General features: G+C 44.9%; 2 protein-coding genes across 4 annotated transcripts in view; one reads left to right on the top strand and one right to left on the bottom strand.

Moving 5' to 3' along the window:
* Positions 1 to 16,771, bottom strand: part of nrg2b (neuregulin 2b) — a 52,548-nt gene extending 35,777 nt beyond the window's left edge. The window contains exon 1 of one of the 3 annotated variants that reach the window (XM_047584670.1): positions 15,030 to 16,771. In XM_047584670.1, coding sequence (XP_047440626.1) covers positions 15,030 to 15,441 — 412 coding nt within the window. In that variant the 5' untranslated portion in view covers positions 15,442 to 16,771. The remainder of the gene's footprint in view (positions 1 to 15,029) is intronic. The other 2 variants (XM_047584669.1, XM_047584671.1) reach the window with 2 other exon arrangements.
* Positions 16,772 to 18,987: 2,216 nt separating this feature from the next.
* purab (purine-rich element binding protein Ab) lies at positions 18,988 to 27,081 on the top strand. The gene has a single exon (XM_047584672.1). It carries the CDS (start codon positions 20,215 to 20,217, stop codon positions 21,058 to 21,060), a length of 846 nt encoding a protein of 281 aa, XP_047440628.1. The 5' UTR covers positions 18,988 to 20,214; the 3' UTR covers positions 21,061 to 27,081.
* The last annotated feature ends 803 nt before the right edge of the window (positions 27,082 to 27,884 follow it).

Here is a 27,884-nt window from a genome sequence, read left to right as displayed (position 1 = left end):
ACCGAATCGGCGTTGTCAGGTTTGAGGCTGAGGTGCAGCTTGATGGAGAATTACTCTTACGGCTGCAAACGTTTAAAAGAAAAGAAAAGCCTGCACAATGGTTTCCCAGCTATGCATAAAAAGAGAGCGCGCGCGAGAGAGAGAGCTGAAATATGTGCACGAACACAATTAGAGTAGATTCACACTTCCCACACAGCGCAGGCACCAAGCAAGCCATAACAAGTCTAATTCTGCAGCTGCAATTTATACACTGACACAGAGATTTTCCACAGCGCTGTGAATATGTGTGTTAGAGAGCGGGAGAGGGTGAGTGCATGCACGGGAACATGTGCGGCGCGCAGATGTGCACGTGGACGTTTTATTGTCTGCCCTGATGGATGCGTGTGATTGTCTGTTTGCAAACGTGTACAAGCGTATGTGTGTGTGCGTGTGTGTGTGTGTGTGAACGATAAGTTGCTGATCCAAGCCTTCTGTATCACTGACTGATGGGAGTATTCCTCACTGAGGGAGCAGAGCGGTGGGGGCGGTGGGTGGGTTGATGTGGAACGGGAGCCACGAATGGACGGCAGCGTCTGGCCAATAGCCTGTGACCGGCCTGCTCCACAACCCAATCACACGTGACCATCGCTCCCATCGGCCGTCCATCAAGAGGTCCTTCTTTCAAGGTCAGCTGATGTTCCCGCCCTCTCCTCCTCCTCCTCCTCCTCCTCCTCCTCCTCCCTCGTTCTCTCTCTCTCGCAGTCCAGCAAAGCAAGCATCAACAAAATTGATCTAATTTCTTGCTAAGCATGATCCAATAACAGAGAGCGATATGGACGCCAAACCAATTAGGTGTGTTCGCGGACAGGTACGGCACGCTGGGAAGCCACGGCCGGCAACAACATGACCGCGCACATGGGCTGAACGTGTGTGCGTGCTGGGTCACTGGTGAGGCGGCTGGAGGGGGAAGACACAGAGCACATTCATAAAATGCACAAAGACGTGCGGAGAGGGGAGCTGGGTAGCGAGCCTGCGCGCCTGTTCGCGTACAAAAGGGAGAAGCTCCTTCTATCTCATTCTCCGATCAGTGTGATTTCTGCAGCGCACAGCTGTCACCATGGAAACCGGGGAGGGAGCGGGAGATAGAGAGAGACGGAGAGAGAGACGGAGGATGTAAGGCAGCGAGAAAGGGGAAAAATAAGAGTGAGAAAGAGCAGGAGAGTGTGTATGTGTGAGGGAAGGAGAAAGAGATGAGCACTGGCTGTTGAATGACAGCAGCCACAACAGGCCTTCATGCAGCAGCACCCAGCTAACCTCTGCACAGCAGCAACGCCGAGCCCAGGGCAACCCTTTGTGAGTGTGTGAGTGTGTGTGTGCAGCAAACGGAGAAGACTTGGCTCGATGTGAGTTTGAGTTTTTCACGTGTGATGAAGAAAATAATTATAAGCGGACGTGTGTGCACGGTTAGCGAGGGCCGTTAGCAACCGTCGATAAATCACTGCCTTCTGCCACTCTCTTGCTTTTTGTGGCTACACAAACACGCCGGCTTGACCTTGCCTCTTATCTTCGGTGGTGTGCATTGTTCTATTGGCTGCAGCGAGATCTATTTAGGTAAAAATACACCCTTCAGATTCAAGTGATTTTTTTTTTCCCACGGACGCACACATATAAATATGCACATACAGAGAGGGGTGGGGGGTGGGGGGGTGGGGGGGGTTGTCTTCTTCCGTTCTAGATGTACAGTCAAGCCTTTTGTAAGAGATAGAGAGAGAAGGGAGTGGGTGTGAGAAAGCCAGAGAGAAGGAAAGAAACACTCAGGGAGAAGGTTTGACGGAGTAAAATGAAGAAAATTTGGGAGGACCGAAATAGATAGAGGAAAGTATGTAAGACAAACGATAGATAGATAGATAGATAGATAGATAGATAGATAGATAGATAGATAGATAGATAGATAGATAGATAGATAGATAGATAGAATGTGCAGAGTTGGTAATGAATAGTTAATGAAGGGCTTGCGGGCAGAACGGTGGGGAAAAGCTATTCTCTATGTCTCTCCTTTCTCCTCCTCCTCCTCCTCCTCTTTTTCCCTTCTCAGTCGTGTGCAAGTCATTCTGCTCCCCACCTGGCCTCCATTTATCTTTTTATTTCTTTTTGTCTCTCTTCCTGTTCTCCGCCAACACTTTCTGCTCCTTCCCTCCACTCCTTTCATCTCACCGTCTTCTCCTTTTTCACCTCTGCCTCCTTCCTGTTTTCGTCTATCCTGCTATCTCGTGGCTCTTCCTCCTCCACCTCTTATCCTCCACCCCTCACCCCACCATTTCCCACCTCTCATCTCTCCCATCAACCCCCCCACCTCCTTAATACACACACACATCATTAACTGCAGGCTTGTAAAGCGGACGAACAGACACAATTTTCCTGATAAAAGGATTTAAGCATTGATCACATCCGTCCTCCATAAGGAGCTAAGAGGGAAGACGTCCCACTGCCCCTCGGAAAGACCAAGCACAGGAGCTGTTGGAAGAAGACGCCCTACAACAGGAAATAAAACACAGAGGACATCATTTATTTTTCGTGGTATACCTCAAGGTTCTGACCTGGGTCCTATTTTTCTTTCAGTTTGTTTATGCTGCCATTAGGGTCATTTGTAAATACAGTATCAGTCCCCGCAGGTGTCACACAGCTCTACATTTTTCCTTTATCTGATGATAAAACCCCACTGAGCCCTTATTGCATTTCTGATTAGTGAATAAATGCCATAAACACAAGCTATTATTGCCATGTAAAAGGACAAAAGGAACCTCAACCTACAAACTTGATCCGATGTTTATAATGGGTTTTCTGGATCTTTGCCAAAGTTAAATTGTACACCCATATGTGCGAGGAATTAACCTCCCTCTGGCTGTTAGCTAGAGAATTGATTTAAGGTGCCGGCATCCCAGAAAGCAGTGACACGGTTAAGAATAAATCTGAACAAACATAGATGCAATCACACAACCGTGCTCTCTGTGAATTATGAGCAACTTTACAGACATGTTCATTTTAATAACAGCAGAGCTGAATACGATCTCATGTGTAATGTGCTGTTAGGCTTCAACTTCAACTTTGAACTAGAGATTGAATGATATGGATTTTTTTAGAGCCTATACCGATGCAGCCTTGGCCGATGGCCGATATGTGGAGCCGATTATTGTCCCTCCATTTACATGATAAACTTGACACAATGATAACAAATGTTACAAATCTCAATTTAACCGAAAACATAGAAATTGAACTCAGTGCATATTTAACACTCGTACGCATACAGAATAAACAGGTAAAAAGAGGTAAAGCTAAAGCATTTTCCAGGTTCCAGCATGTACTCTGCTAATTGGGGAGGAACAAAGTATGGGCTGCACAGGTTCACAGCGTCCGCAATGTCTCCAGCAGCAAAGGGCTGCCTGTGGTCGATATAGACCGATGCTGACACCAGTAAAAACTGCAATATTGGCCCGATATATTGGTCGATTCTCTGCTCTGAACTAAAGTTTAATTCTTACCCCCTAAGCCTAGAGAAACCTCTAAAAACGAGAGTGTGTATTTTGACTTTTGATTCCATCAATTGGGATCCTGCAAACCATTTTCAGACATATTGTCACAGGGACAAAGTTCATGGAGCTCAGCTCAGTCAAGTCTGAATCAATGTGTTTTTTCTTGTGCCTAATAAAGCAAAACGTGGTTACATAAAAAAAGATATCACTTAGATAGGTCCATGTGTATGTGTTGCATAGATTCATATGTTTGCATCTTGCCACAATGTGCAACTTTAAGGAACAAACTTGAGAAGACACCACTATGGGAAATGTGAAAAGTTGTAAATTCCCTTCTTCTCTGATTGTTTCTCACTTTGAATGAGCTTTGAGCTTTTTGACAAAACCATTTAAAGCGTACTTGTCTGTGAATTTTTTGAATGTTTTGCTTTGTTTCATTTCAGTACACGGACAAAACAACACAAAACAGTGATGGGAAGAAGCTATTATTTTCAGACGAGCCTCATCTCAAGGTAAAAGCTTTATGTACGCTTTGTATATCTGAGTTTTCGTTCTTGTTTACGTGGACTGAAATGTCTCCTTTGTCTGCGTACCAATAGCTCTAATGAACACGTGATATTTTATTAAAAAATAAAAAAATTATGACTCACTGGTCTTTTCTTGACTGGCACTACTGTGAATTGAAGTCCCCTTGGCCTTTCCATTTCCTCTAAAATTAAAGCTCTGCACTGACAAAGGTTTATTGAGGATTAAATCTTCACTTGGCAACTTTGCATGTTGGCAGCATTGAAACAGACGTGAAACGAACCAGTTTTAATTTGAATCGCTGCGATGTAACCTCATAACCTGAATAAACTGTCACTGCATGCTCTTTTACCAGCTGGTCAGCCTGTGATGCTTCACACCAAAGAGAGACAGGCCACCAGAGATTTATTGTGAGTGGGTCCAATGCTGGACAGGACGTCCATTTCTGATCTGGATTAAAATGCACTTAAAAAAGCACAAGGTTATTTGACTTTCAGCCCTATTCAGGTGGACGTGTGTGTGCATGTGAACACAGAGGGTCATCTATTCGAATGAAACAACTGCTTTATTCATTGTTAGTCAAATGGTAAACATTTGTATATTTGCTATTTTATATCATATAGTATGGTGGCCCTGAAGGTCAAAAAACAAAAACATTTCACAAAACAAAACAACATTTCAGATTACGGAAAGGGTAAGTTGTCTTGTTTCTTTGATTTATGTTATGCAAATTTAAGAAAGACTGATTTTATTTTATGTTTTATAAAAACATGTATTTTTTCAGGAAATAGTTTTTAGGTTAAAAATGTGTTGAGGCAGCGAGAGGAGTTGTCAGAAGCTGCTGAATGTAACTAAAAAAGTAACTTAGTTACTTTTAAAATCAAGTAATCTGTAAAGATATTCCTCTATTAATGCTATCTCTGTCATCCATTCTTTCCAACGCAGTTTAAAACTGAGCTGAATAGAAACAGGAAACGACTACACTGTCTGGTTTTGTCCTTTCTTGACAGGCAGCAAAACAACCAGTCACATCAGCTTATATTTTAGCACGAGTTCTGTCCAATCAGAGACAAGAAGTGATGTCCCTACTGTTTCCACAATCTGAAATATCGTGTTTTCTGAAATGTCGTTGCGTTTTCTGAAATGTCGTTGTGTTTTCTGTATTGTTGTTGTGTTTTCTGAAATGTTGTTTTTTCTGAAAAGTCATTGAGTTTTCTGAAATGTTGCTGTGTTTCCTGAAATGTCATTGTGTTTTGACCTTCAAGGCCACCGTAGTATAGGCCCTGAAACAATCTTATAAACTTGATAATTATCAAATATATATCTGGCAACACTGAGCAGATTACATTATAACACCTTTCTTTATTTGTCTTAGCTTCTGTGACGAGTTTTCTAATCGTACATCATCTAACATTAATTATATACATATTCAGTCTCTTTATTAACTTTTTCAGACTGATGATTTCCTGTGAATAATGCAAGAAAAATAAATAAGAACTGCCGGTATATTTAAATGTATAGTTTTAATTACGGCATTGACTGACACGTTCATTAGAATGAACTAGGTGTTTTGGGTCAATCCCAAATGTACTGCTTTAAATAATTTTACCCTATAATATAAAATATGTGCTTAAGAACACTGGTGAACCCTATTCTAAAAACTCATCTAAATATCTGTGACCCATGTGGTCTTTGGTTGAGAGTCTTTATTGGCAAAGAGAGAACAGTTTGGGTTTCAGCCCCCGTTCCACCCTCCAGTCCAGCAGGCGGCTAAATCTCGGTTAAAACTGGTGTTCATCAACTTCAAATTACCATCAACATTTGCTCTTCCAAGTAGTTGCCTTCGAGCTTTTGTTGTTATTCAACAGATGGTAGAAATGGCATGAAAGTGGAGATGGAAAATGTATCTCCGCCTGGTACATTAAATGTGTCGTGTCATCCACCAAACTAGCAAGAGAGTGATAATAACAATGCCTTGAAAACAACACAAATGAGCTAGCTTAAAGCAGCAATAAGAGACACAGCAACACAGAAAAACTTAGAAAGTAGAGTCCGCTACAAGACATCTATACTGATGATCAATAAGCAGGAAACACACTTTTTCTGCATTTCACTGGCTTCACGGGTTTAGTACAAACCCAATTTAAGGCGCATGTGTGGTCATGATTAGATCTGAAGAAGAAGAAGCTAGACCAACGTCCGTGCTCACAAATGTTTTCTGGTGAATAGTTGATCTGGAGTCTCTTTGTTGTTAACTGATTAATCTCCAGCAAAAATCTACCGGCTTAATCAGTTTGTTTGGACGGGCTTTATGTGGTGATGGACAGAAGAGTGTTGCAGTCACACATGCAATCTGAGTGCTGTTTAAAATGGACTGGCTCTAATTGGTCGTAGGACTAACCAGTTGTGTGCAGATCATTGACTGACTGTATATACTATGGATAAACCCATCATGACATCACCCACTGGATTCTGAATCTCGAAAAAGAAGCGGACGGAGCCCGTGGTCGCCAAATATGGGCATGTGGCCGTGTTGGGGCGGAGCTTAAGGAGCCTGGTTGTTGAGACCCGCCCACTCAACTCTCCACTACCTGTCAGCTCAGACATGTCACTCAAAGCGGGAACACCCTTAATTATGCAGAATTTTTAACCTTAATAACAAAAGAAAAATTAATGGGTTAGAAAACAAAACAAAACGTACAGTTGTCATGAATAGTAAAATCAACTATTGAGACCAAACTTATTTTTGTACCAGGTCGTACACATGTTTAATAATGCTGTAAAGTTGGGTTTTTTAACATGGGGGTTTATATGGATGTGCCTTCTTTAGGAACCAGCCTCAAGTGGCCACTCAATGAACTGCATGGGCTTCATCGCTCAGACCCAGAGGTCGCCGGTTTATATGATATTGTCAGTCACAATATTTTACCTTTCAAACCACTCAATTTTTGCTTAAAATGCCTGTAAACTAACAATCTTCCAGGGAAAAGTCGTAGAAGAGCTAGTGAAAATAAGAAATATGTACATTTCATACAGTCTTGCAAGGCAGCTTATAACATTCTTTTAGTTTCCGGAAGTAATACAATGTATATACGATATGAGTCAAATAAATGGCAATAATCGTTTCTCTCAGATTATGGAGATGACTTGACCAATAATGCAACAGACCCAGTGCTCCATGTGTAGAACGAAACCTGAAGCATTTTATCTTAGTTCAGATAAAACAGAGACAAAATCCGTCTTAGAAACTGTTGGCATTGTAACATAACTGACAAAATTACAAATAAATATCGGCAATAGCTTGAAGAAAGCTGACAAGGGGAGCTGAAATATCATTTCATAAGTGAGAATTAGGCAATGCATTGCCAACATCGGTCTGAGTGGAATGTTTCTTCAAATCCACTTCTCAAAGACAAATATGTACAACCGCTGCACGGCCGCACAATCTCGCACAATCTCACACAGCCGGATAAAAAGATGCCAAACCAAACACATCATACATACAGTAATATCCACCAGAATCCCATAATAGTTACAAGATAACATCCAGCGAGTCAAAGGAGGACATCTAGAAGACAGATGAAGATACTCTACTTGTCACCATCAGAGACCACCACAACAAAGAGAGATAAAGATAGCCCACCTTTCGGAGCTGAAGATAGCCTGATATAGAACCAAAGGGAGGTTTTAACCCTTCCTTTCCCAGGAGGCGTTTGCAGAGCTCACATTCCCTGTCTCAGTAATTACATTCCTCACGTTTAAATGGAAAAAGCAGAGCAAAACAGACACACTGCCGTACAGAGCGTCACCTCCGAGGACAGTTCGTGTGCCTTGATCAAAAGCACGTTTGCCGTGAAGCTGAGAAGCTCTCGTTCCTGAAGCACCATCCAGAGTTGGAAATGTCCTTTTTTACAACTTCATGAATATCAGGCATGCTGACGGCACGCCAGCCCCTCACAGTCTGGCACAGCGGGGCTACGTGTGGAGAAGAATGCCAAAGATTAAAATGGCTTTCCAAGAAAAGAGTAAGACGTCTCAGATTTATTGAAACAGTGGCAAACTTGTAATATTTAAATGTTTTATCTGCAGTGTCAAGTGGCAGGTTATTGGCAACGGTGTTTCTAATTATTCAGTTTTGGTTTTTGTTGTCTAATCTAATTCTGTGGAAAAAAATAGAGAGAGAGCAACGGGCAAATCCATCCTGTCTCAAACAAGCACTTTGCTGATGCAGTAAGGAGGGCGAATGCAGCAGTGGTAGCAGCTGCATGAGTATGTGGGTGATGTGTGCAGTACATCTGCATGTGTGCGCTTGTGTGCTTCCACGTCTGTGTGTGTGTGTGTGCGTGTGTGTGTGTGTGTAAGCACGGTTACACGAAGACCTCTCTCATTCACAAACGGAGCCATGTGACACCGGGGCTGGTCCCTTTAAGAGGCATGTGTCGGGAGTTTTCTACTAAAGCTGACTGCTGAAAAAGATGAGTGCTGATACATTATTCACAAGCAAGGACACACACGCACTAAATAACTGAAGGACATGTGCGGGAGCCGGACGGTCGTGAGTGAGCGGAGCGACAAAGAAGTGCGTCAACGCGCGCACAAACATCGACAGGCAGAGCTGATTGGCCGTTCGGGCATAAATGAGCGGAGATGTGGCGTGCGCTTCCCCGCTTCCCTCCACACATAAGCGCACACATGCATGCAGGCAGCGGAGAGGAGAAATCCTCAGCCTTCTGTTATTCAGTGTGCATAATTTATAGCAGCCCCAGATCTCTCTGCTAATGACAGCACACTGGGGCATCTGCAGCACAGCAGCAACAGCAGCAACAGCTAACTGGCATTGCTGTATGTGTGTGTGTGTGTTTGTGTGTGTGTGCAGAGGTATAAAGCTCTGGTGAGACAAGGACAGTGAGGGAGACAGAAGGAGAGAGAAACAGAAGAGAAAGCGACACACAGAGGGTGTCTGAAATAGACACAGATAACGCAACAAAGAGGGGAAAGGGATGAGACAGACAAGTGAGAGGCCACACACACATACAACACACGCACCGAGATTCGTGTCAAGTCACCGATACAACCGGTGAATGCACATTCATGCAGTATGCGCATACTGTATGTCAGAGATCCACCTTCACGCTGGTTCAATTAAGGCCAGCATTGTGCCCACGATCGCATACGCGCCGAGGAGCCCGGGAAATCTACGAATCGGCCTCAACTTTCTCATCACTGGCTCGAGAGAGACGTGAATCTCCTCTTTAGAAATCCGTAATGAAAGCTCGAATTCTCTGGGATTGTTTTAAAGGCTTGTTCACGGGTGTGGCCTTGGATGTGTTTCCTGTTGCAGGGATTGTTTTGACGTGCTGCCCCAGAGCAAGAAATCTCCTAATTCTAGGATTTGGAGATCAATGCCACGGTGGTTCTGCCCTCCAGCTGCTGTACGCACTGATGTGAACCTGAGCTGAAAGACGGCAGTGGTGCACAGAAAAAAAAGTATATACCGATGCTTAGAATGGACCGACGCTCGGTACACATGCAGGCAAGGCCGTCAAACACACAAAGTCATGCCATCAAAATAGTGTTGCACATTGGTACCAACTCTTGCAACAAATAGTAATATCACCATCATTTGAATGGGTTCTGATATATACTCACTTGGTGCACTGGAGAAAACAAACATATTCTAATATAACAGTGTTGCACTAAACCCTCCTTCATATTTTAATGTTCAGGTCACGTTGAAACAGCATGAGAAAGGTGGTGATTCAACTGGATGACTATTTCGGAGGATGAAGTTTGTGGAGCTACAGCGTTTCTGTTATTTAACCTACTGTCTACAACAGGGGTTGTCAGAATAATAGGAACATGCGTCCGTACAGCACATTACAACTGAATTGTACTACAAGCTAAAGCCGTCACTGAAGTTATTTTAAAGTTATTCTGAATACGATAACCTTCAAGAAGATAAGATTCAGTGCAGGGCTGTTATATTAGAATGTATCTGTTTCACTAGTGTACCTAATGAAGTGGCAAGTGAGTGTATATAACAGGGGGACTGTCTGCAAATGATCATTTGAAAAGAATATTTCAAAAATTGGGATTTGCTGACTTTCCAAGAGTGTGCTACTTTGTGTGTTAAGTCCACCTATTTAAAAAAAATAAAAATAAAAATATGAATGTAGCTAGCTTTCTGAACGCTCAACTTTTTGCTTTTTCAAATCACAAATGTATTTGGACAAGAGGCTGGAGCTGGGGAGGAGCTAAGGGTGGATCTGGCCGAGGACACTTATACTTGTATTTATAGAACTGCAAAACTAACATTTGAGATCACAGACTTGTGAAGACACTATGGTTACAATCCTCTCGTTGGCTTACACACACAGCCTGACCTCTTTTAGAAACCAGTGGAGCCGCCTCCTGTTAATTATTAGAAAGAGGGCAAGTTTAAGGCATTGGCTTCACTTCTGAGACCTTGCGGCATCCATCTTTCAGTCTATGGTTAAGCTGCCGTCACTAGAGGGTTAGCCTAGCTTAGCAGAAAGACCAAAGACAAGGGGACGATATTGTGCGTTTAACACTTACGCGAACAATACAAATAGCACTCGGTTTTAATTTTAGCCTCCTCCTGCTAAAACCTGCAAATTCATCTTAAAACGCACGGATTAAACACATGCGCCGGACGAAGACGGCGCTACAGCATTTTACAGAAATGCAGTGGATCCATTTTTAGATGCGTCAGGTAAAATAAAACTGTCCCTGAACTTAGTGTCCTCATTCTTGATGAGGTAAAAAAAAAGAAAGAAAGAAAAAGAAAAAAAGAGGCCTCTGCAATTATTGAAATTCTTACAGTATGCATTATTGTAACATCTCTTTGTAGTTTCAAAGCTAAAGATCTCTCTCTGCCTCCCTCTGTTTCCCCCCCCTCCACTGTGCGGCTGACTGACTGACAGAAGGGCAGGCATAAGCTGAACCACACACTCCAGCTACAGTCAGCTACAGCCTGAGGAGAGAGACAGGAGGAGAGAGTGAGACTTGATGTATGCAGCAATAGATACAAAATCAGTGACGAGAGCATGCTTGGGCATCTGATAAGGCTATTTTAGGAAGAAACTGTCAATGCATCTCCAAAGGCATGCCAACAGCAATGATCAGAGAAGACCTACATTTCACTGCAGACTCCCCGGGATGTAGGATGGAACTGGCTTTGTGATTTCTAACAGGGGAGCGTGAGCAGTCCACAGCTGCGTTATTTGGAGTACCACGAGGGGTGCAGTGGTTTTAAGTTGTGAGGAGAGAACTGCTCGACGTATGATGTAGCCGTGAATTGGTATCGTGCTCAAGGTTTTATAAATAGCACATAAGATCGTGGAAAAAACAAAAAAATGTAAAGAAGTCGCAGCCATTTCTACAAATACCGATCTGAAAACCGTGGAGATAAATAAGGCAAGGCACAGCTGCGTCTTGGTCAGTGGTGTGGGCTGAGTTGGGGTTGGTGGGGTGAGGGTGGGGGTGGGGGTGTGGGGGGAGGCTTATTGGAGTAGCTATGGCAGACTCAATAAAATAAACACTAAGAGAGGAACTGGCCGCTCTCGCCATTTAATCAACATTGCCTCTGCTTTTGGAAGATGGCTCCGCTGTCTTTTATAGAGCGAAAAGAAAAAGATTCACCGTCTCGTAATTCTCTCTCGCACCCAGAGGTCTGCGCTTCTAACTTTAAAATGTCAAAATTCACCGGCGCAAAGTCACGAACTGAACCACGAGACGGTAAACTGATAAGCAGCTGTCTAAAATTGATGTTAACTTGTTTTACGAGCACGAATGCTGACATTTTTGTGGCTTTCTGCATATTCCCGCGACCCAGAAATATCAAGAACGGGGCCCTAAAATTCTGCACATCAGCGTTATCTGCCCGGGCTGGTAGGCCAGAAACATCACACATAAAGCTAAGTAGTGTAGCTATAGGATGGCTGTTATCCATTATTCTATACACTTTTACTGTTTTGCATTATTGCAACGAGGTAAAACGGAGAGAAGTAAAGCCGTATTGATCCTTCGCCTTTACAATACAGTAAATGGTAGAGCTGTCCTAAGGCCTACGGTGATGTATCCTCTTAAAACTTGGCACTGCGGTGGTGCCATAGTGAATGCTCGCGCTGAAGTTAACGCACAGACTTCAGAGAGTGTACTGTCATGGCAGAATAAAGTCTGACAAGTGTGATGAGCTGCGTCCCTCGTAACTAACTGTGCCACCCAGTAGATAACAGCGGCAGTGATCTTTTTTGATAAAGGAAACGCGGAGCTGGATCATCTGTCTCTACCTGCTTTGTTGCCAGTATTTTGCTACCAGCTCAGTGCAACCCAAACATTTCACACTGCACTACTATTATTTGGGGGGAACAAAAAATAACAGTAACTGAGGAGTTTGTAAAATATAACGTGTTGATGGAAGCTGCCAGGGGTTTGTGCAGATGTGGGTGTACCGAGCGCTTGGCGGGGATTGGCCGGCCGTGTTTGGGCCTGCTTTCGGATTGGCCACTCTCAGGGTGTGTGTCTGCCGACACACCCCTCACCGGCTCGTCTTTGAGCCGCAATTACTCCCCGTCTCAAATTACACTCTTCTACAGTATCTGCACATCTCCAGCCCGACTGCTGGCTGGGAGTCCTGCTCGGCCGTAGCTCATTTCCCGGCTACCCCGACACTGCTGCATCCACCCAGTGAAAAGTGTCAGCGTAGCCAGAGAGAGAGAGAGAGAGACAGAGAGAGATACAACTGAGGGGAAGTCTTGGCCAATAAGCAGTTATAGAGGTTTTGCAGAGGGAGCTGTAACACTTTACTGGATATTTATGCATTTGAGATGCACCAAGCATAGGCTACAAATACATGTGGAACAGCATCTGGGATGAAAGGAGACTTTTAGTATTTCAGATATTTGTCGGCTATTTTTAAACCAGATTCACACTCAGATTCACCACAGCAGAGCCGGGTGAATAAATGAAAGATTTCTTATAACATCTTAGAGGTTAATAAATAAAATGTACAGATCTACGTATAAAGCGGTTACCTTAAACTCACGTCTGTCTCTGTATTTTTCACTTATGTGATTATGGTTTTACTATCACAGATTAATTCAGTCGGTCTTAGAAAAGAAACAGAACTGATGAATCTAATGGACACTGCCTTTCTTATGCTGCTGTGGACGTTCAGAGTACATCTATAGTGTCACCACACACTCTGAAGTGTCTAATAAAGATGCTTTTGTCTCTGTTGCCTGTCTTACTGTTGTGTGTATATATAGTTGTAATACATACGTTGCTTTACCATAGATTCATTCACACAGTCAAACTGCGGAGACTCTGTCTCCTTAGGAGGCACAGAATACAAGATGACTGGAGCAATGAATGTAAGTGAAGTGAGGGAACTGCATGCGGACTGAATGGGGTGAAATTGAGCTCATCCCCGCTTGTAACTGCACTGTCATAAACGAATGACTTGAATAATTTTAGTACGAGATAAAAATAGAATGTCGCGTTGTTTCCTCGAGCGATCGATAAACCCTTTGTTCAGACTTATGAGTTAGTTCCTGTTAGGACTGAATACTTTAAGACGCTGTTAGTTTGCACAGGAGTTATTTTTGGGGCTCTGGATTTGACGGTGCTTTCAAACGTCTCCATCCTCACGCTCATGTAACAAATGAGCTTTACAGTTCCTTTTAAACTTCATAAAATGTGTATGAGAGAAATTGTGTTTTGTGCAGGAGGAGAAACTGGTGCTTCCTTGTCTGTGTGTTGCTCAGAGTCACTAAAACACAATCAGATCACGTTTTGCATCGACGTCAAAGGCAGTGCTGCAGTTAAATGCTGAAAACACAGATGGAGCAGATCATGAAGATAATTACTTGTAGTTTTCTTGGAGGAAATATCGGTGGGAGAATCGAGAAACTCTACAACTAACTGAATAAGATACAACGTGAGTCACAGGGAAACTTAATTCACGCGTTATTTGAGCTACGAGGAGGTGAATCTGAAATGGAGAAGAAATGAGAAAAAAAAAGTAAAAAATTGCACAACCATTATAAAACTTTAGGCTTTATGTTGCTTTTAATGCGGTTAAACAGACCAGTTTTCCCACCTGCCCACCGGCTCCTCCACACCCGTTTTTTCTCCTTCTCGAGGACTGACTAACTTAAAGACGAACAAGAGCTACAGCAGTTTCTGTTTTTTTTTTTTTTTTTTTTTTTTTTTTGTTGTGCTGTGTGAACAAAAGGAACTGGCAACAAGTTTAGAGATCTGTAGCTCTGCCGCCTCCCACATTCTGTCACTGCAGTCAACACTGGCACTGTCAAGGATGTTGCCACAGTTTCCAATATGAAGCAGCGCCGGATCTGACATCTAATACCGGCCAAAGGCAACAATACAAAGTTTGGAAATGAGGTTACTTCAAGACGAGGTTGCTGTCCCTGATTCCCATCACATGCTTGGCCTAACTCTCTCCTTCTCTGATGCACACACACACACACACACACACACACACACACACACGGGAGCTGCTGCCTTTGGCTGAGTGTTCTACCTTAAGACTCCACATGCAGCCTACTTCAGTGCAATGATGTGATGATGCAGATCTTGCTGGAATCCAGGCAAGTTTTCCGTCTAACCACAGGAAGTGCCTGCTGTTGAAGTTAAACTGGCAGATTTATCCATCTCTTCTTTTCACACACACACACACACACATGAGGAGACAACACACAGACCTGCACACAGACACATCCCCTGACACGCTTCTCATTTCATTATGGGTGACCGGGTTATGGAGAATTGAAGTGTCAATCGCCTGGCGCGCATGCATGTGCTGTATGCACGCTGACACACTGTATAGACTGCACACGTGCACGCGCAGCCAGAGAGTGGTAGATGTCTCCTTACATCACCATGGCAGCTCCAGTGGCCCTTATAGTGCGCTTTGAGTGCACGGCAGGTATAACGGAAAAGCCTTAAACTTACCGCAGTCCTCGCACAACACTCTCTCCACATCCTTCTTCAGCTCCGGCTCGCTGGCGTCCACGGGGGCGTACGATGCCTTGAATACCAAGGGCTCGGCGGTCGGGTCCATGAAAAAGATATATCTGTGGTCCTTCTCCACCGTGGTGCACGGGGCCTCGGAGCCGAAGTCCCCGACGGTCACGAGCTGCTCCCTCTCGAGGCCGCCGCTGTTGACGGGCCACACATCCAGCACTTTGACATTCACACTGTAGGGCTCCCGGGAGGAGACGTTCTCCGGGGAGGAGCGCACCTCGCCCTCGATGACCACGGCTGATCTGTACGCCTGGTCCTGGAGGGAGTTGAGACTCGGGGCGTAACAGGCGAAGGAGACCCCGATGACCAGCATGGAGAAATGCACTGGATCAAGCCTCATGCCGTCAGCCTGTGCTGTGCTGCAGTGCTGCTGGGCGGCGGAGCGAGCTGGAAGAGAGAGACGGCGGCGAACGGGCTCCGGCAGAGCAGGCAGGGCAGAGCGGCAGACCTTGTGGAAGTGTCCATGCCATCTGTGTCTGCCGCTGCTTTCCCCATACGGCTGCTGGCGTCGGATGGGGGGACACACACCAGCCTAGGAACCGGAAACGGCCCGCTTCTGCATGCTTAAAAATGTGATTGCTGCATTCTCCTTCACCAACCACCCTCCCCCTCTTATCTCCCCTTTTCCTGAAAGGCAAAACAAGACTCGTAAATTAGCCTCCTCTCGAATCCAGGGCTAAAACCTCTCTCTCTCTCTCTCTCTCTTTCTCTCTCTCTCTCTTTCTCTCTCACTCTCTCTCTCGCTCTCTCTCCCTCTCCAGCTAATAGGCTAGCATCGCATGGGTGGGCGCATTGCCTCTCTGGAAGGAAAAAAGCGGCTTGCGCGTACAGGGGAATCACAAGAAATGCTACGCACTCCACGCACACGCACACGCAAAATCGGGTCCTTTATCCACTTCTTTCGATCGCCAAGTGTCCCGCTCTCGCAAAAAAAAAATCCGATGGTCGCTCAGCAAAATATAAAAAATAAAAAGAGAACAAAAAAACGTGGAGGAACAAACGGACGGGATGGGATAGCAGCGGTTATCCGGTGAGGCGTTGCAACAGTAGCGCGCACCCTCCAGCCGCGTCCCCTGCGCCCCTCATCAAACGCGAGCGGCTTACGTGAGCAAACATCACCTGCCCGGTCACTGGCGTCGGCTCGCCACGTCCTGCGCAAACACCCTAATGACCCGGGCACCCAGCGGCCCAGCACCACGGACCCAACCGGCATGAGACCATGCCGGCCGACTGTTAAACCTCTGCGGGTGGGTGCAGGAGAAATCGCGCACGCGGTGCACAGACACGCGGCACAGAGTGCGTCTGTAGCCAAGCCCTGCACGGCGCCCACTGTGGATCTCCGGTGCAAGAGGTGCAAGAGAGGCTATAGGCGACTACTACACACACTGCGGATAGCTGTTGCGATGACTAACGCTGCGAAATTCTCTCAATGGATTCGTCGGCATGGCGAAGAGAGCGGAGAGTTTCGACTCTTGCGCTTTGGACGCGTCCAGACGTAGCACGCTCAGCGCTACACGAGAGCACACCCAAAACCTGACATTTCAACACTGCCGACGAGTCATTGCAGTTCACGAATGCTGCTTTGGGGAAACTGTGCGGTTTAAGGACTCTGTGGCAACACGTGGTAGCAACAGTTAGGCTGCCACGAACTGCGGCTATTATCGCAGAGTGGAAACAGCATCATTCAATCCGACTCAGATACAACAAATCACTTAAAAAATAAATAAATGTGTCTTTACCAGTGAAGCCAGAGCTTTGTACACTACACTGAGCGTCAATGTGTTGACCACGCATGAAGTAGCACTTTCCAGTGACCCCTTCTCCCTTTTACCATCAGCCAAGTCATTCATAAGGTTCACCTTTTCCTCCCTGTCAGGAGCCCAGCGCCCTCCAGTAGAGGTCAGAAAGCCTTTCACTGTCCCTCTGAGAGAGTGATAAAATATAATGTCATGTAAGGGGCACATGGAGAGGTCTTCATTCTATAGGTGACTGAGATGATAAAGGAAATGAACAAGCGGCCATTTCACCAGAGCACGCACATACATCATGTCCTCATCTCCCCAGCAGGTCAGGGACCCGTCTCTGTCCATGGTGCTGAAAAACTTGAAGCCGTCAGACCCAACAGGCCAACTGCATGTTAGCACTCCTCCTATGACCTGGAGGCCACAACCAGACTGCTGCAGTGAATACTTTTCTTCTTACTGCATACGTTCATTTTGACATTATTAACTTACATTTTCATTAGGTTTACGAACATCCAACACAGACCCACAGAACGCACAGGGCTGCCAACGACAAGACGTTGATCAGCCACAACAATAAAACCACTGAGAGGAGAAGTAAATAACATCAGCCATCTTGTGACAATACAGTGTTCTGCTGCATTCATGTGGATGTCACTTAGACCACCTATGTCACTTAAGTACCACCTACCTAAACCAGACCCCATAGCAATGACACTCCTTGATGGCAGCAGCAAGATGCAGCCTGACAACAGTCACACAACCAAAAACAGTTTAGGAACAACTCAAAAAACACGAAACACAACACAAGATTTTAACCTGGTCTCCCAAATCCGCTAGATCCCCAACGGATCAAGTATTTGTGGGATGCACCGGAACATGCCTGATCCCAGAGCCCATCTCCCCTCAACCCACAACACCCAAACAACATCATGTTTTCAGTCGTCACCACAGGATGCCCTCAGAAGGCCCATGTCCATCCTGTGATGAGTCACAACTGTTTAAGAGGCACAAAGGAGACCTACACAACATTACATTGACATTAGGAAGGTGGTCATAATGTTATGACTGATCGGTGCAAATCACTAGGATTAAACCTTTATCATGCGCTCTCCTTGGTGCTAGAAACTCAGACATTCAGGTTTGATTAGTCTCACGTTGATTGGTCTACATTAGAGAGAGTGTTTCTGCAGCTCACAGGTCATGACAGAATTTCAAAGGGGGAAAGCAGACCTTGAGTCTGTGATCCTTCCCGTGACCCACCCCCACCTCTTTACCTCTCCGCCCACTGCCCACCCATTCACCGATCTGTCCCTCCTTCATTCATTCAACCGCTTGCGCATTCATCAGAGCTCCCATTCAGAAACCCCGTACAGGAATTTTCGGAATTAGCTCTGAAAGGAAAATCATTTGTTGACAAAGCGAAAGGGGAGTACAGAACCAATTCCTGCTGAGGAGACCACCGACTGCCTCCACAATTCCCCCGACGCTCATACCGGAGCTGGGGGAATTGCCACGGGGGCTGCTTTTGGAAATGCATCGGCATTTCGGCAGGGTGTTGACGAGGTCACTGGAGCTGGCCTCTCATGACACACTTGCGCTCACCCTGATACCGTTTAGTGACACAGCAGTCCCTTTTTGTTATTATTTTACGGACTATGTTTTTACAGCCTACGTCTGACACAGATTTCTTCTTAGCGGCTCCTAATTCTCTTACATCACCAGGAACACTCATGGGTCAAATGGGGTTCAGTCACTGTCTGGAAAATACACTTATGTTTCTCTTTGCCCAGTCCAGCCGTCAGACATTTTACCACAACGTCCTTCTCTTCTTAAAATACAGATTTTAAACATCATGTTTGCTGTGGATGTAATCTTCAGTATACATGCTTTTCATAGTAAAAGTGAATTTGTTTTACTAATTGTTTTACAGCTTTCAAAAGATCTACAGCACCTAAAAGCTTACGTAGGTTTTCACTATTTCAGTTTTGATTTATTGACATTAATAATGTCCTGTTGCCTTCCCATTACTTAAGGACCCATCATTCTTATTACATGGGGGCCTGGTCCACCCCTCTGGTTCTGGGACGTCTGCCGGTGAAGATCTCCATTAAAACTCACAGATGACTGATACTTTGATTACAGTGTTTAATAGTGAGGTTACATTGGTTACATTTATGACTTTAATTTATAATTTATTAAATAATGAGATAAGATACTATAGAGTATCTAACCTATCAACTATCAACCTATCAACTGCAATGACATAGCCAGATTTCATAAAGAAATTAAAGAAAGTGCCAAATTCACAGGGTTTTTTGAAAAATAAAATAAAACAAAATCCAATTTTTTTTTCTTTGAAAAAAATCAACACATACACATATACTATGATAGACCAATTAAAATATCTGATAATAGCAACTGAACGGTTAAATTGACGTCACATATACAACATTGTGTTTGATTGTAGAGCTACACGATAAATAATTCCACCATTAAATCATTTTACTGATTAATTGTGCTACGACTTTCAAGGACTTTTCTATCTTGTGTATGTTATTTTTTCAGACCGTTGCCTTTTGGCTTCTCTGCACTGATAAACCCTTTGAAAGCCACCGACATTCCCATTGAGAAACAGTGACACAGACGCAAGTCCAATCACGGGGTAATGATTCATGATGCTTCGCCGTGTATCAGCCCCCGTCCTCAGACTCCCACACAGCCACCGCCACCATCACCATCATCATCACCATCTACTGTTCATTCAGAAATTTCCCTGTCGTCCCGCTCCTTATGTCTCACTCCACGGGGACTGTGCGGGTTCGCTGTCCGTGGTGCTGAAAGTCCCAAACAACTGTCCACGGTGCTGAAACACCCCAACAGAGAACCACCAGGTGGGACTTTGTCCGTGCCCTCCTGCCCTTTATTTTCTCTTAAACCGTGTGCAGACAGGTGTGAGCTTTACACACTTTGAAACGAATCTATCTATCTATCTATCTATCTATCTATCTATCTATCTATCTATCTATCTATCTATCTATCTATCTATCTATCTATCTATCTATCTATCTATCTATGCTACTACTGCAGTGCTTTGGGCTCACGCAGGTGGGGGTTAACTTTCACTTGCAATATAACACTACATTAAAGACTGAAATGAAAACCCTGTGCGAAACGTTGCAGAAACACCGCGACTATCTTGAACGCAGCCCGCCCGGAGTACTACAGTAACACTGACTACAGTTACTTTCATTTTTTCATCCTCTTCTCCTTCTCTCGTCTCGCGATAGAGCGGCGGAGTGGTTTGACGGGCAGTCGAGGTTGCAGCAGGCAGAGGGAGACGGTGGAAGGTAAAGCAGGGAGGCAGCATCATGGCGGACAGAGACAGTGGCAGTGACCACGGAGGGCCCACCGCAGGCCCCGGCTCGCTGCCCCCGGGCGCGATGGGCGCCATGTCCCGGCTGCAGCATGACACCGAGGAGCTCGCCTCCAAGCGCGTCGACATCCAGAACAAGCGCTTCTACCTTGACGTGAAGCAGAATGTGAAAGGCCGCTTCCTAAAGATAGCCGAGGTCGGGGCTGGGGGAAACAAGAGCCGCCTCACTCTCTCCATGTCTGTCGCCGTGGAGTTCCGCGATTATCTCGGGGACTTTATCGAACATTACGCCCAGCTGGGCCCGACCAACCCGGACATAGTGCAGGATGAGCCCCGGCGGGCGCTCAAGAGCGAATTCCTGGTGCGGGAGAATCGGAAATATTACATGGATCTAAAGGAGAACCAGAGGGGGCGGTTCCTGAGGATCCGACAGACCGTTAATCGGGGGCCCGGATTGGGAAGCGCACAAGGCCAGACCATCGCTCTGCCGGCGCAGGGTCTCATCGAGTTCCGCGATGCTTTGGCTAAACTCATCGACGACTACGGCGTGGACGAGGAGCCGGCAGAGCTCCCGGAGGGCACCTCTCTCACGGTCGACAACAAGCGCTTCTTCTTCGACGTGGGCTCCAATAAGTACGGAGTCTTCATGCGGGTTAGCGAGGTGAAGCCCACGTACCGGAACTCCATCACGGTTCCCTGCAAAGTGTGGTCCAAATTCGGCAACACCTTCAGTAAATACGCGGAGGAGATGAGGAAGATCCAGGAGAGGAGTAGAGAGAAACGGGCCTCCGAACTGCTACCTGAGGGCCCGCACGGCGCAGATGATGGAGACGATGACTGACGCGGATTTCAAGCAACCAGACAAAACCGAACTGTGAGACAAAAACGAGACTTTTAACTGTAAAATAGAAAGAGAATTTCCAAGGGAATCACCCCCACACACAACCTCCACAGACATGGCAGCACCTCTGCTGCCTCCTCGCTCATTTTACTGGATGTCACCCCACTTACCACCCATGTAACAGTAAGCCGCTGCTATCAAGGATCGAACTGTAAGATATGAACTGTTTCCTACTTGATTTAAATGACAATGAACAGAGTGTTTATATCTCTATCGACGACAGATTTTGCACACATCAACAAAAAACAAAAAAACAAAAAACAAAAAAAAAAACACAGAAGTTTAAATGTTTTCTGACTGGTAATATACTAAGATTTGATCAGAAAAAGAAAACCAGAGGTCTATTATATAAAAATGATAGTCTTCATGTAGAACGAATATTTGACATCAGCACAAAGAGAATATATTATGGACTTTACGAAACCAAAATCGGATACCAGATGTATAGTTTATTATAAAGGTACGCAGAATAAATATGAAAGCGCTCTAAAAGTGTATGAATCGCAGAACGCAGCACTACAGGCCTGTAAACACCTGTCAGCATGCGTGTAGGCTCATGTTTTGTAAAAGAAGTTGGCAAAGTAGGCTTTAATTTGACTCAAAAAAAAAAACAGAACCGTAGTCGGCTAATGAGAGCAGTTCTATCATGCCATAGAGGAAAGTTGGAGACTCGAAACTTAACAGCCTATTTTGTGCGCCTCAAACAAACGAGATAAATCTATATCTCCGAGCTATTGAATATCAGCCCTCTTGCACCATGTCCATATAAACTTAAATGAAAAAAAGTGCTAACTTAGATGTACTAATTATGATTTTGTGAATCAGCTGTAAAAAATCCTTATTAAGATACCCACGTTTTCTGTGGGTTAAGTTTTTTCTTTGTTACTTTGTTGTTTTTTTTCCTCTTGGGGAGGGGGAGGGGGGGGGATGCAAAACAAACAAAAAAAAAGATGAGGTCCACTTGTGGGAGCGCCAGGCGCGGAAACAAAAAAAAAAAACTAAGAAAAAAAAAAGACGCGTCAGCGCAGCGCGCGGCGAGGCAACGCATCCTCTCTGACGTCATTACGACCCGTGCCTTATACACTCCACTCGTTTACGTGTTCTCACGTGGATGGTCTGTGACCTCGACCGCTGTACGTTTTATTTTACGAGTGCTGTTATGTAGGCAGAAATATATACTCAGCAGGACTGTGGGGTTGACACCCCTGCAGTGCATGGAGCGCGTCTGGCAACACCTGAAGAAGGCTGAAGGGCTGCTGGGAGTTTTTTGAGAGAGGAGGGGGCCCCAGCAGTGCTACAGGGTAGGAAGGGCTAGGTTTGCAAGGGGGAAGGTGGTGGTGGTGGTGGCTCACTGACAACATGGAGCCCAGAATCCCTAGCAGCGCCCCTGGCTGGGTGGCCTGTCACAGAGTAGAGATGTATCTCCCTGGATCCAGGGAGGGACCCGCGATGCTCCGTCTGTGGCGACACCGACTGCGAGCACGGAGACAAAAACTGGAGCTGTTTATGGGCGGCTTTTGCAAGGCCGTATGCACCGTGTACAAAAAATAAGAAGACAGCAACAACAACAAAAAAAATCAGAAGCGACTGGATGTTTGCTAGAGCTGAGATGGATGCTGTTTAGGAGCCGGGCAGGCAGCCAGCCAGGCGGGTCAGCCGGTCCCATGCAGTCAGTCTGAGTGCAGTCCAGTGGATGTAGAAGCCTATCGGTGCAGGGCCGAGGCAGTATCTATATCTTTATGGTGCTACAGCCCCTTGATCGTTCCCACGGGGGCCTCGCCGCTCAGAATATGTCACTTTTGCATTATTGTTATTCTGATGCTTTTTTTTTTCTTTTTTTTTTTCCTCCGTTTACTCCACATTACATTGTCCTAAATGTGTCAGGCTTCAGCCAGAGATGAAGCCCGCCGACTAGCATAGGACGTTTCATATTAGTGTGCAATATTGTGTACGTGCCAATCGTGGCATTGTATCACGTGTATAGACTATTAAAAAGACGAAATAATGTACAGGCTATGTGATAAGTAGATATTTGAAAGCATGAGGTCGATGCATCTGCATTATATTTTCCGAAATGTGAAGACTTTCTTCTCAAGCACTTGCTCAAAATGAAAAAAAATAATAATAATAATAATAATAAGTCAGACTAGTAGTGAGGTGTTTTTTCCTGTCACATTCTGTAAACCAGTAGGCTGCCTTGTCCGTCTCTCAGTGCGCGTAGATTAGTGTTTTATGTCCCCCATATGGAGTCACCCCCGGAGAAAGGCCCTGTCCTCCTTTTTTTTTTTTTTTTTTTTTTTACTCTCCAAACACACGCAGCAGTCAACAACCACTGACTGTCTCCATGTCAGCCCCTCTGCACTGGCCTACACTGAAGCTGAATAGTATCTTGAGGCTCAGGTCCAGGGGTGGCCAACACACACACACACACACACACACACACACACACACACACACACACACACACACACACACACACACACACACACACACACACACACACACATACAGTCTCCCCCTGCTGAGGCCTCTTGTTGCTGTCTGAGTGTTTGGGAGGCCTGTAAAGTATTTTGAATGGTGTCTAGAGCTACACAAGGCCTCCTGTCATTAGAAACGGAGTGCTTGGAGCCTGAGTGCGACCCCCTCTCACCCCCCCACCCCACCCCCTCTCTCGCCTGGGACGGTCGATCACAGGACAGGTAAACTCCAAGTTGACTTTTGTGCGGCTTCGCTAGAGCCGGGCGACAGCGGTCAGCCGCAGCAGGCCCATCGGACAGAGGAGTTTGTTGTCGTTTTTTTTTACAATGAGGGATCCTCTCTGATGTGGGCAGACTCTGATCTCCTGCCTGCTCCTCTTTCCTTTTCAGCTCAGGCTTCAAAGCGTAACAAAAAAAAAAAAAAAAAAAAAAAAAAAAAGGCCCGTCTCATTGTCTGTGTGGCAAAAGTTGTCATAATGCGTCATTTAGGTCACATAGTCCATTCGTTCATTTTGACCCGAACTGATCTTTGGGCTTACGGCGATGTTCTTCTTAACAATCAAAGCACGCAAAGCGTTGAGATCTTCGATCAGGTTTATTTAAAGCAGGTTACAACAGCTTATACATCTGAGCCGGGCAAGGGCCCCGTCAGGGTGGCGTGCCACTTAGTGACATGGCAGGGGAAGCACAGACTGTATGGATGGGGAGCTTTAGAGGCCTCAGCTGGATTGAACTGGCAAATGCATTTACAAGCCCGGGACCCACCAGACCTGCAGGAAAGCTAACGCTAGGCTACAGCAGAATTCCCCAGAGCATGCTTGGGCTGAAAAAAAGGTACTAGACGTTCTGTTGGATCCTCTCTTTAAAATGGTGATCTATGTTTCGTTGGTCATGCCTGTGGCAACAAAGCCAAGGGAAAGTGTTCCAGAAAATCCCATCTGTTTGGCCCACGTTTGTCTCGGAGTGACGGTGAAAGGCCTGATGAAGCCTGGCACTGTACTGCAGGGGCTTACGAGCAGCAGCCTACCGCGACCTTCTGACCCAGCTGTTAGACTGATCCAGTTAGGGACTTTTCTCTCCGTTTCGGAGGAGTAGAGAAAATCTGTTTCCACTCTTGCTGAGATGACTCTATTTCCTCACACTGCCCTGTGAATTTAATCAAAATCCATTGAACACATGTACAAGCCACCTATGACTATGTGCTCAGCAAAGCACATTTGAGGTCAAACTAAGTTTATCTTGAGGTCAGCATGAGTGTGGACTCTCTGTTGTGATACAGCACTTATTCCCCAAAGTGTTTTAGCTTTAGCTTGATTGAATTTAGGTCTCCTGGAGGCTCATGCTACATGAAGACTGGAAATACAACACTTCCTTTCTCTCCGTCTCTTTCTCTAATGGCCAAATATAAGGAGAGCCTGAACCTGCTCATAGAGTTCACTTTGTGAATGCCTCACTCTGTGAAATGCACACTTTTTTTTCTTCTTCTTTTTTTTTTTTTTTTTAAAGACGTGTTGTCTTCTTACAGACTGTAATCGCCTGGTGCTACTGGGCCGGTTGTGTTTTCAGTGCAGAAAGAAAGTTTCTGTTGCGAGAAACATGACTTGTCCATTTTTTGGATCGCAGCTCTGTCTGAGTTACAAAGGAAGGGGGAGGGGGGTGCGCTTGTGATTTTTGCTGATCAAATCTGATTCCTCATTTGATGAGAGCTCACCCAGTGTCACAGCAAAAAAATAAAAAAAGAAAGAAAGAAAGAATGAAAGAACTCTGGAGTGACCTTGCAGCCATGTTGTGCCCGCAATTACACGGCCATTCATTTCTGGGACTCAAATGCAAAACGGTAGGCAGATGTATTCCGTCTTGTTTTCTGCACTGTCCTCGGTGGCTCCGGCTCGGTTGGGCATACGAGAGTGATGGTTAGCATTAATGATGTTTCGATTTATAATCCAGCTGCAGCCATCGTAGCAATCACGTCCATTTGTGCAATTAGATTTAAAAGAGCTTCGTTTATTGTCACTCTGTCTACAGGCAATCCGGACCATTCCTTACAAAACGGCGGAGAAAATGTAAATTGTAGATTTTAAAAAGTTCAGCAGTTGCTAACTTGTTGCTTGTGACTCTGTGTCAGATTGCTAGGATGGCTCCAACTGCGGATTGCTTTTGTCTCTTTGGGGAGATTTCTTCGTGTTTCTGGCTGCGGCCGGCAGCAACATGTGCATGACTTACTAACAGCAAACTTCCAAGAGTGAAACGTGAGTGGCGGCCGCTCGCCTCCACCTAAATGTACTGACTGAAAACAGACTGAACTTCCATTAAGGTGTTCCAGACAACCAAACACGCTCTTGTTTCTGGTTTCAGTGTTGTAGTCTTTTTCATTGGCCACTCAGAGTTCCTGGTTAATCACACAGCCAATCGCAGCCTCTGGTCAAAGCCAAGCACTATATGACTCATCACAAACCACTGACAGAGGAGCTCATTCAGCACGTCTTCTGTTTGCACACGCACCAAGTAGTAGGGTCCATCATGTCTGCAGACTGTATAGGCTACTGTTGTGTATAGATATAAAGACGTTCTTTCAGATGTTTTGAAGATGTCGGGGAACAGATCCTGGATTTAAAGGGGTGGGGGTCAATGCACAATGAACATATCCCATGTCACCGTTTGGTCTAAATCCCTTTACCATCCCCATATGAGATAATATGTTGTATCTTTCAAGAAATATTTTATCTGTGGCGTGTGTGTGTGTGTATATATATATATATATATATGGTTTGTTATATATGATGCTCCTCCTTTCAGAAAAATATAACATGTAAACAGGAAAAACATATTGCTGTTTTTTTCCTTTGTATTTTATACTTACAGAAAGCATTGAATAAAATGGATAAATACTTGCACTTTAGATATATTAAGAAAAATAAAAATCTGCATATTATTTTTGATAGGGATCTCACATTTAAAGAGTATAAAGTACAGGCTTTGTGACTATTGCTGGACAGAGATGTATTGAGTTCTACTTATTGAAGTATATTTTGTCTGTGTGTCAGAAGGTTTACTAAAGTAAATTGCATGATAAACTAGTGCTACACCGATATTGTTCTTTTTTTGTTCTCTCTTTTTTTTTTTAGTTGGTAAAAATGTCTGAAAACTGTGATAACAACCCTCTTGTATCATGTTTAACCTCTCGTCACCCATCCTAGAATATTTCTTACTGAAATATGGCCTTTCCTGACTACATGACGATGGTGCTTACTTTGGCTTTGACATCAAGCTCATCCTTAGACATCTCAACATCACCATAACTCGCGTCCTCACACTTCATTACTTTCTGTTATGTACTCTCACTACCTTATTAAATTTCCGTTGATGGCAAAAAATACAAAAAACAAGAAAGGTGTGCTGTTTTGTACGTTGCTGTTTGTTTTATTGTTGGGGGAGCCTTGTTGTCTGAAAAATGACTAATCGCGCAATAAAATGTCATTCCACACGTCCCCGTCTCTGCACAACTGTCTTAACACTACAGTGATCCATTAGCAGGGCTGGGATCAATTAATCAAAATAAACCGTAGGCACTGACTCAATACTTGACAAGATTACCTACTTCCTCAAGTAAATTCTAATACAGACTGCAGGCTTTATTAGATAGAACGCCAATACATATAGCGTATATGACATATTTATTTTACTCTCCGTCACTTTTAAATGTGACTTCCTATTCATATAATAGCGGAGAAGCTACGTCGGAAGGAAGATTTATCATAAACGTAGATGGACTGGAAATGGGAGGAAGGAGAGTAATGACAGCAAAGGTGTGTCCCCGCACGCCGGCCCCCGCCGAACAAAAACACTTTTAAACGCCGCTCCAGACATCTGCTTTGGATTTTCGTGTGGAAAATCAAAGCGCCAGATTGTTACCGCAGTAGGAGACAGGACACACCGGTGACAGAGCAGTATTAACTACTGTCATCCGGATGAGGGCTTTTTTTTTCTCTCTCTCTCTCTCTCTCTCTGCAGCAGCTAACAGGTCACTGCACCAAGAGCAATTAAACTGATGGCACCTGGCACTAAATGTTCAACTACTGTGAACAAAACTTTAGAACCAGTGGGAGTTAAGATTTTAGCGTGAATAAATGGATCTTTCTCACACTTGATTTTATAACTTTTATCAACTAGACAGCGCTGACACACAGACACATCCAGTGAGGGGCTTCTCTAACTATTACACTCTCAAATTAATATACTGGAATGTGAATAGCTTTACACCTAAGCTCTCTCAGAAGATGTTTCACT

This window comes from Mugil cephalus, chromosome 5, assembly GCF_022458985.1.
Source record: "Mugil cephalus isolate CIBA_MC_2020 chromosome 5, CIBA_Mcephalus_1.1, whole genome shotgun sequence".
NCBI lineage: Eukaryota > Metazoa > Chordata > Actinopteri > Mugiliformes > Mugilidae > Mugil > Mugil cephalus.
Note: the sequence above shows the minus strand (reverse complement) of the source record. Positions and strands in the feature narration are given on the sequence as shown.

Bases quoted from the DNA above. Each gene is read 5' to 3' on its own strand.
- purab (XM_047584672.1), top strand. From the start codon at position 20,215: ATGGCGGACAGAGACAGTGGCAGTGACCACGGAGGGCCCACCGCAGGC.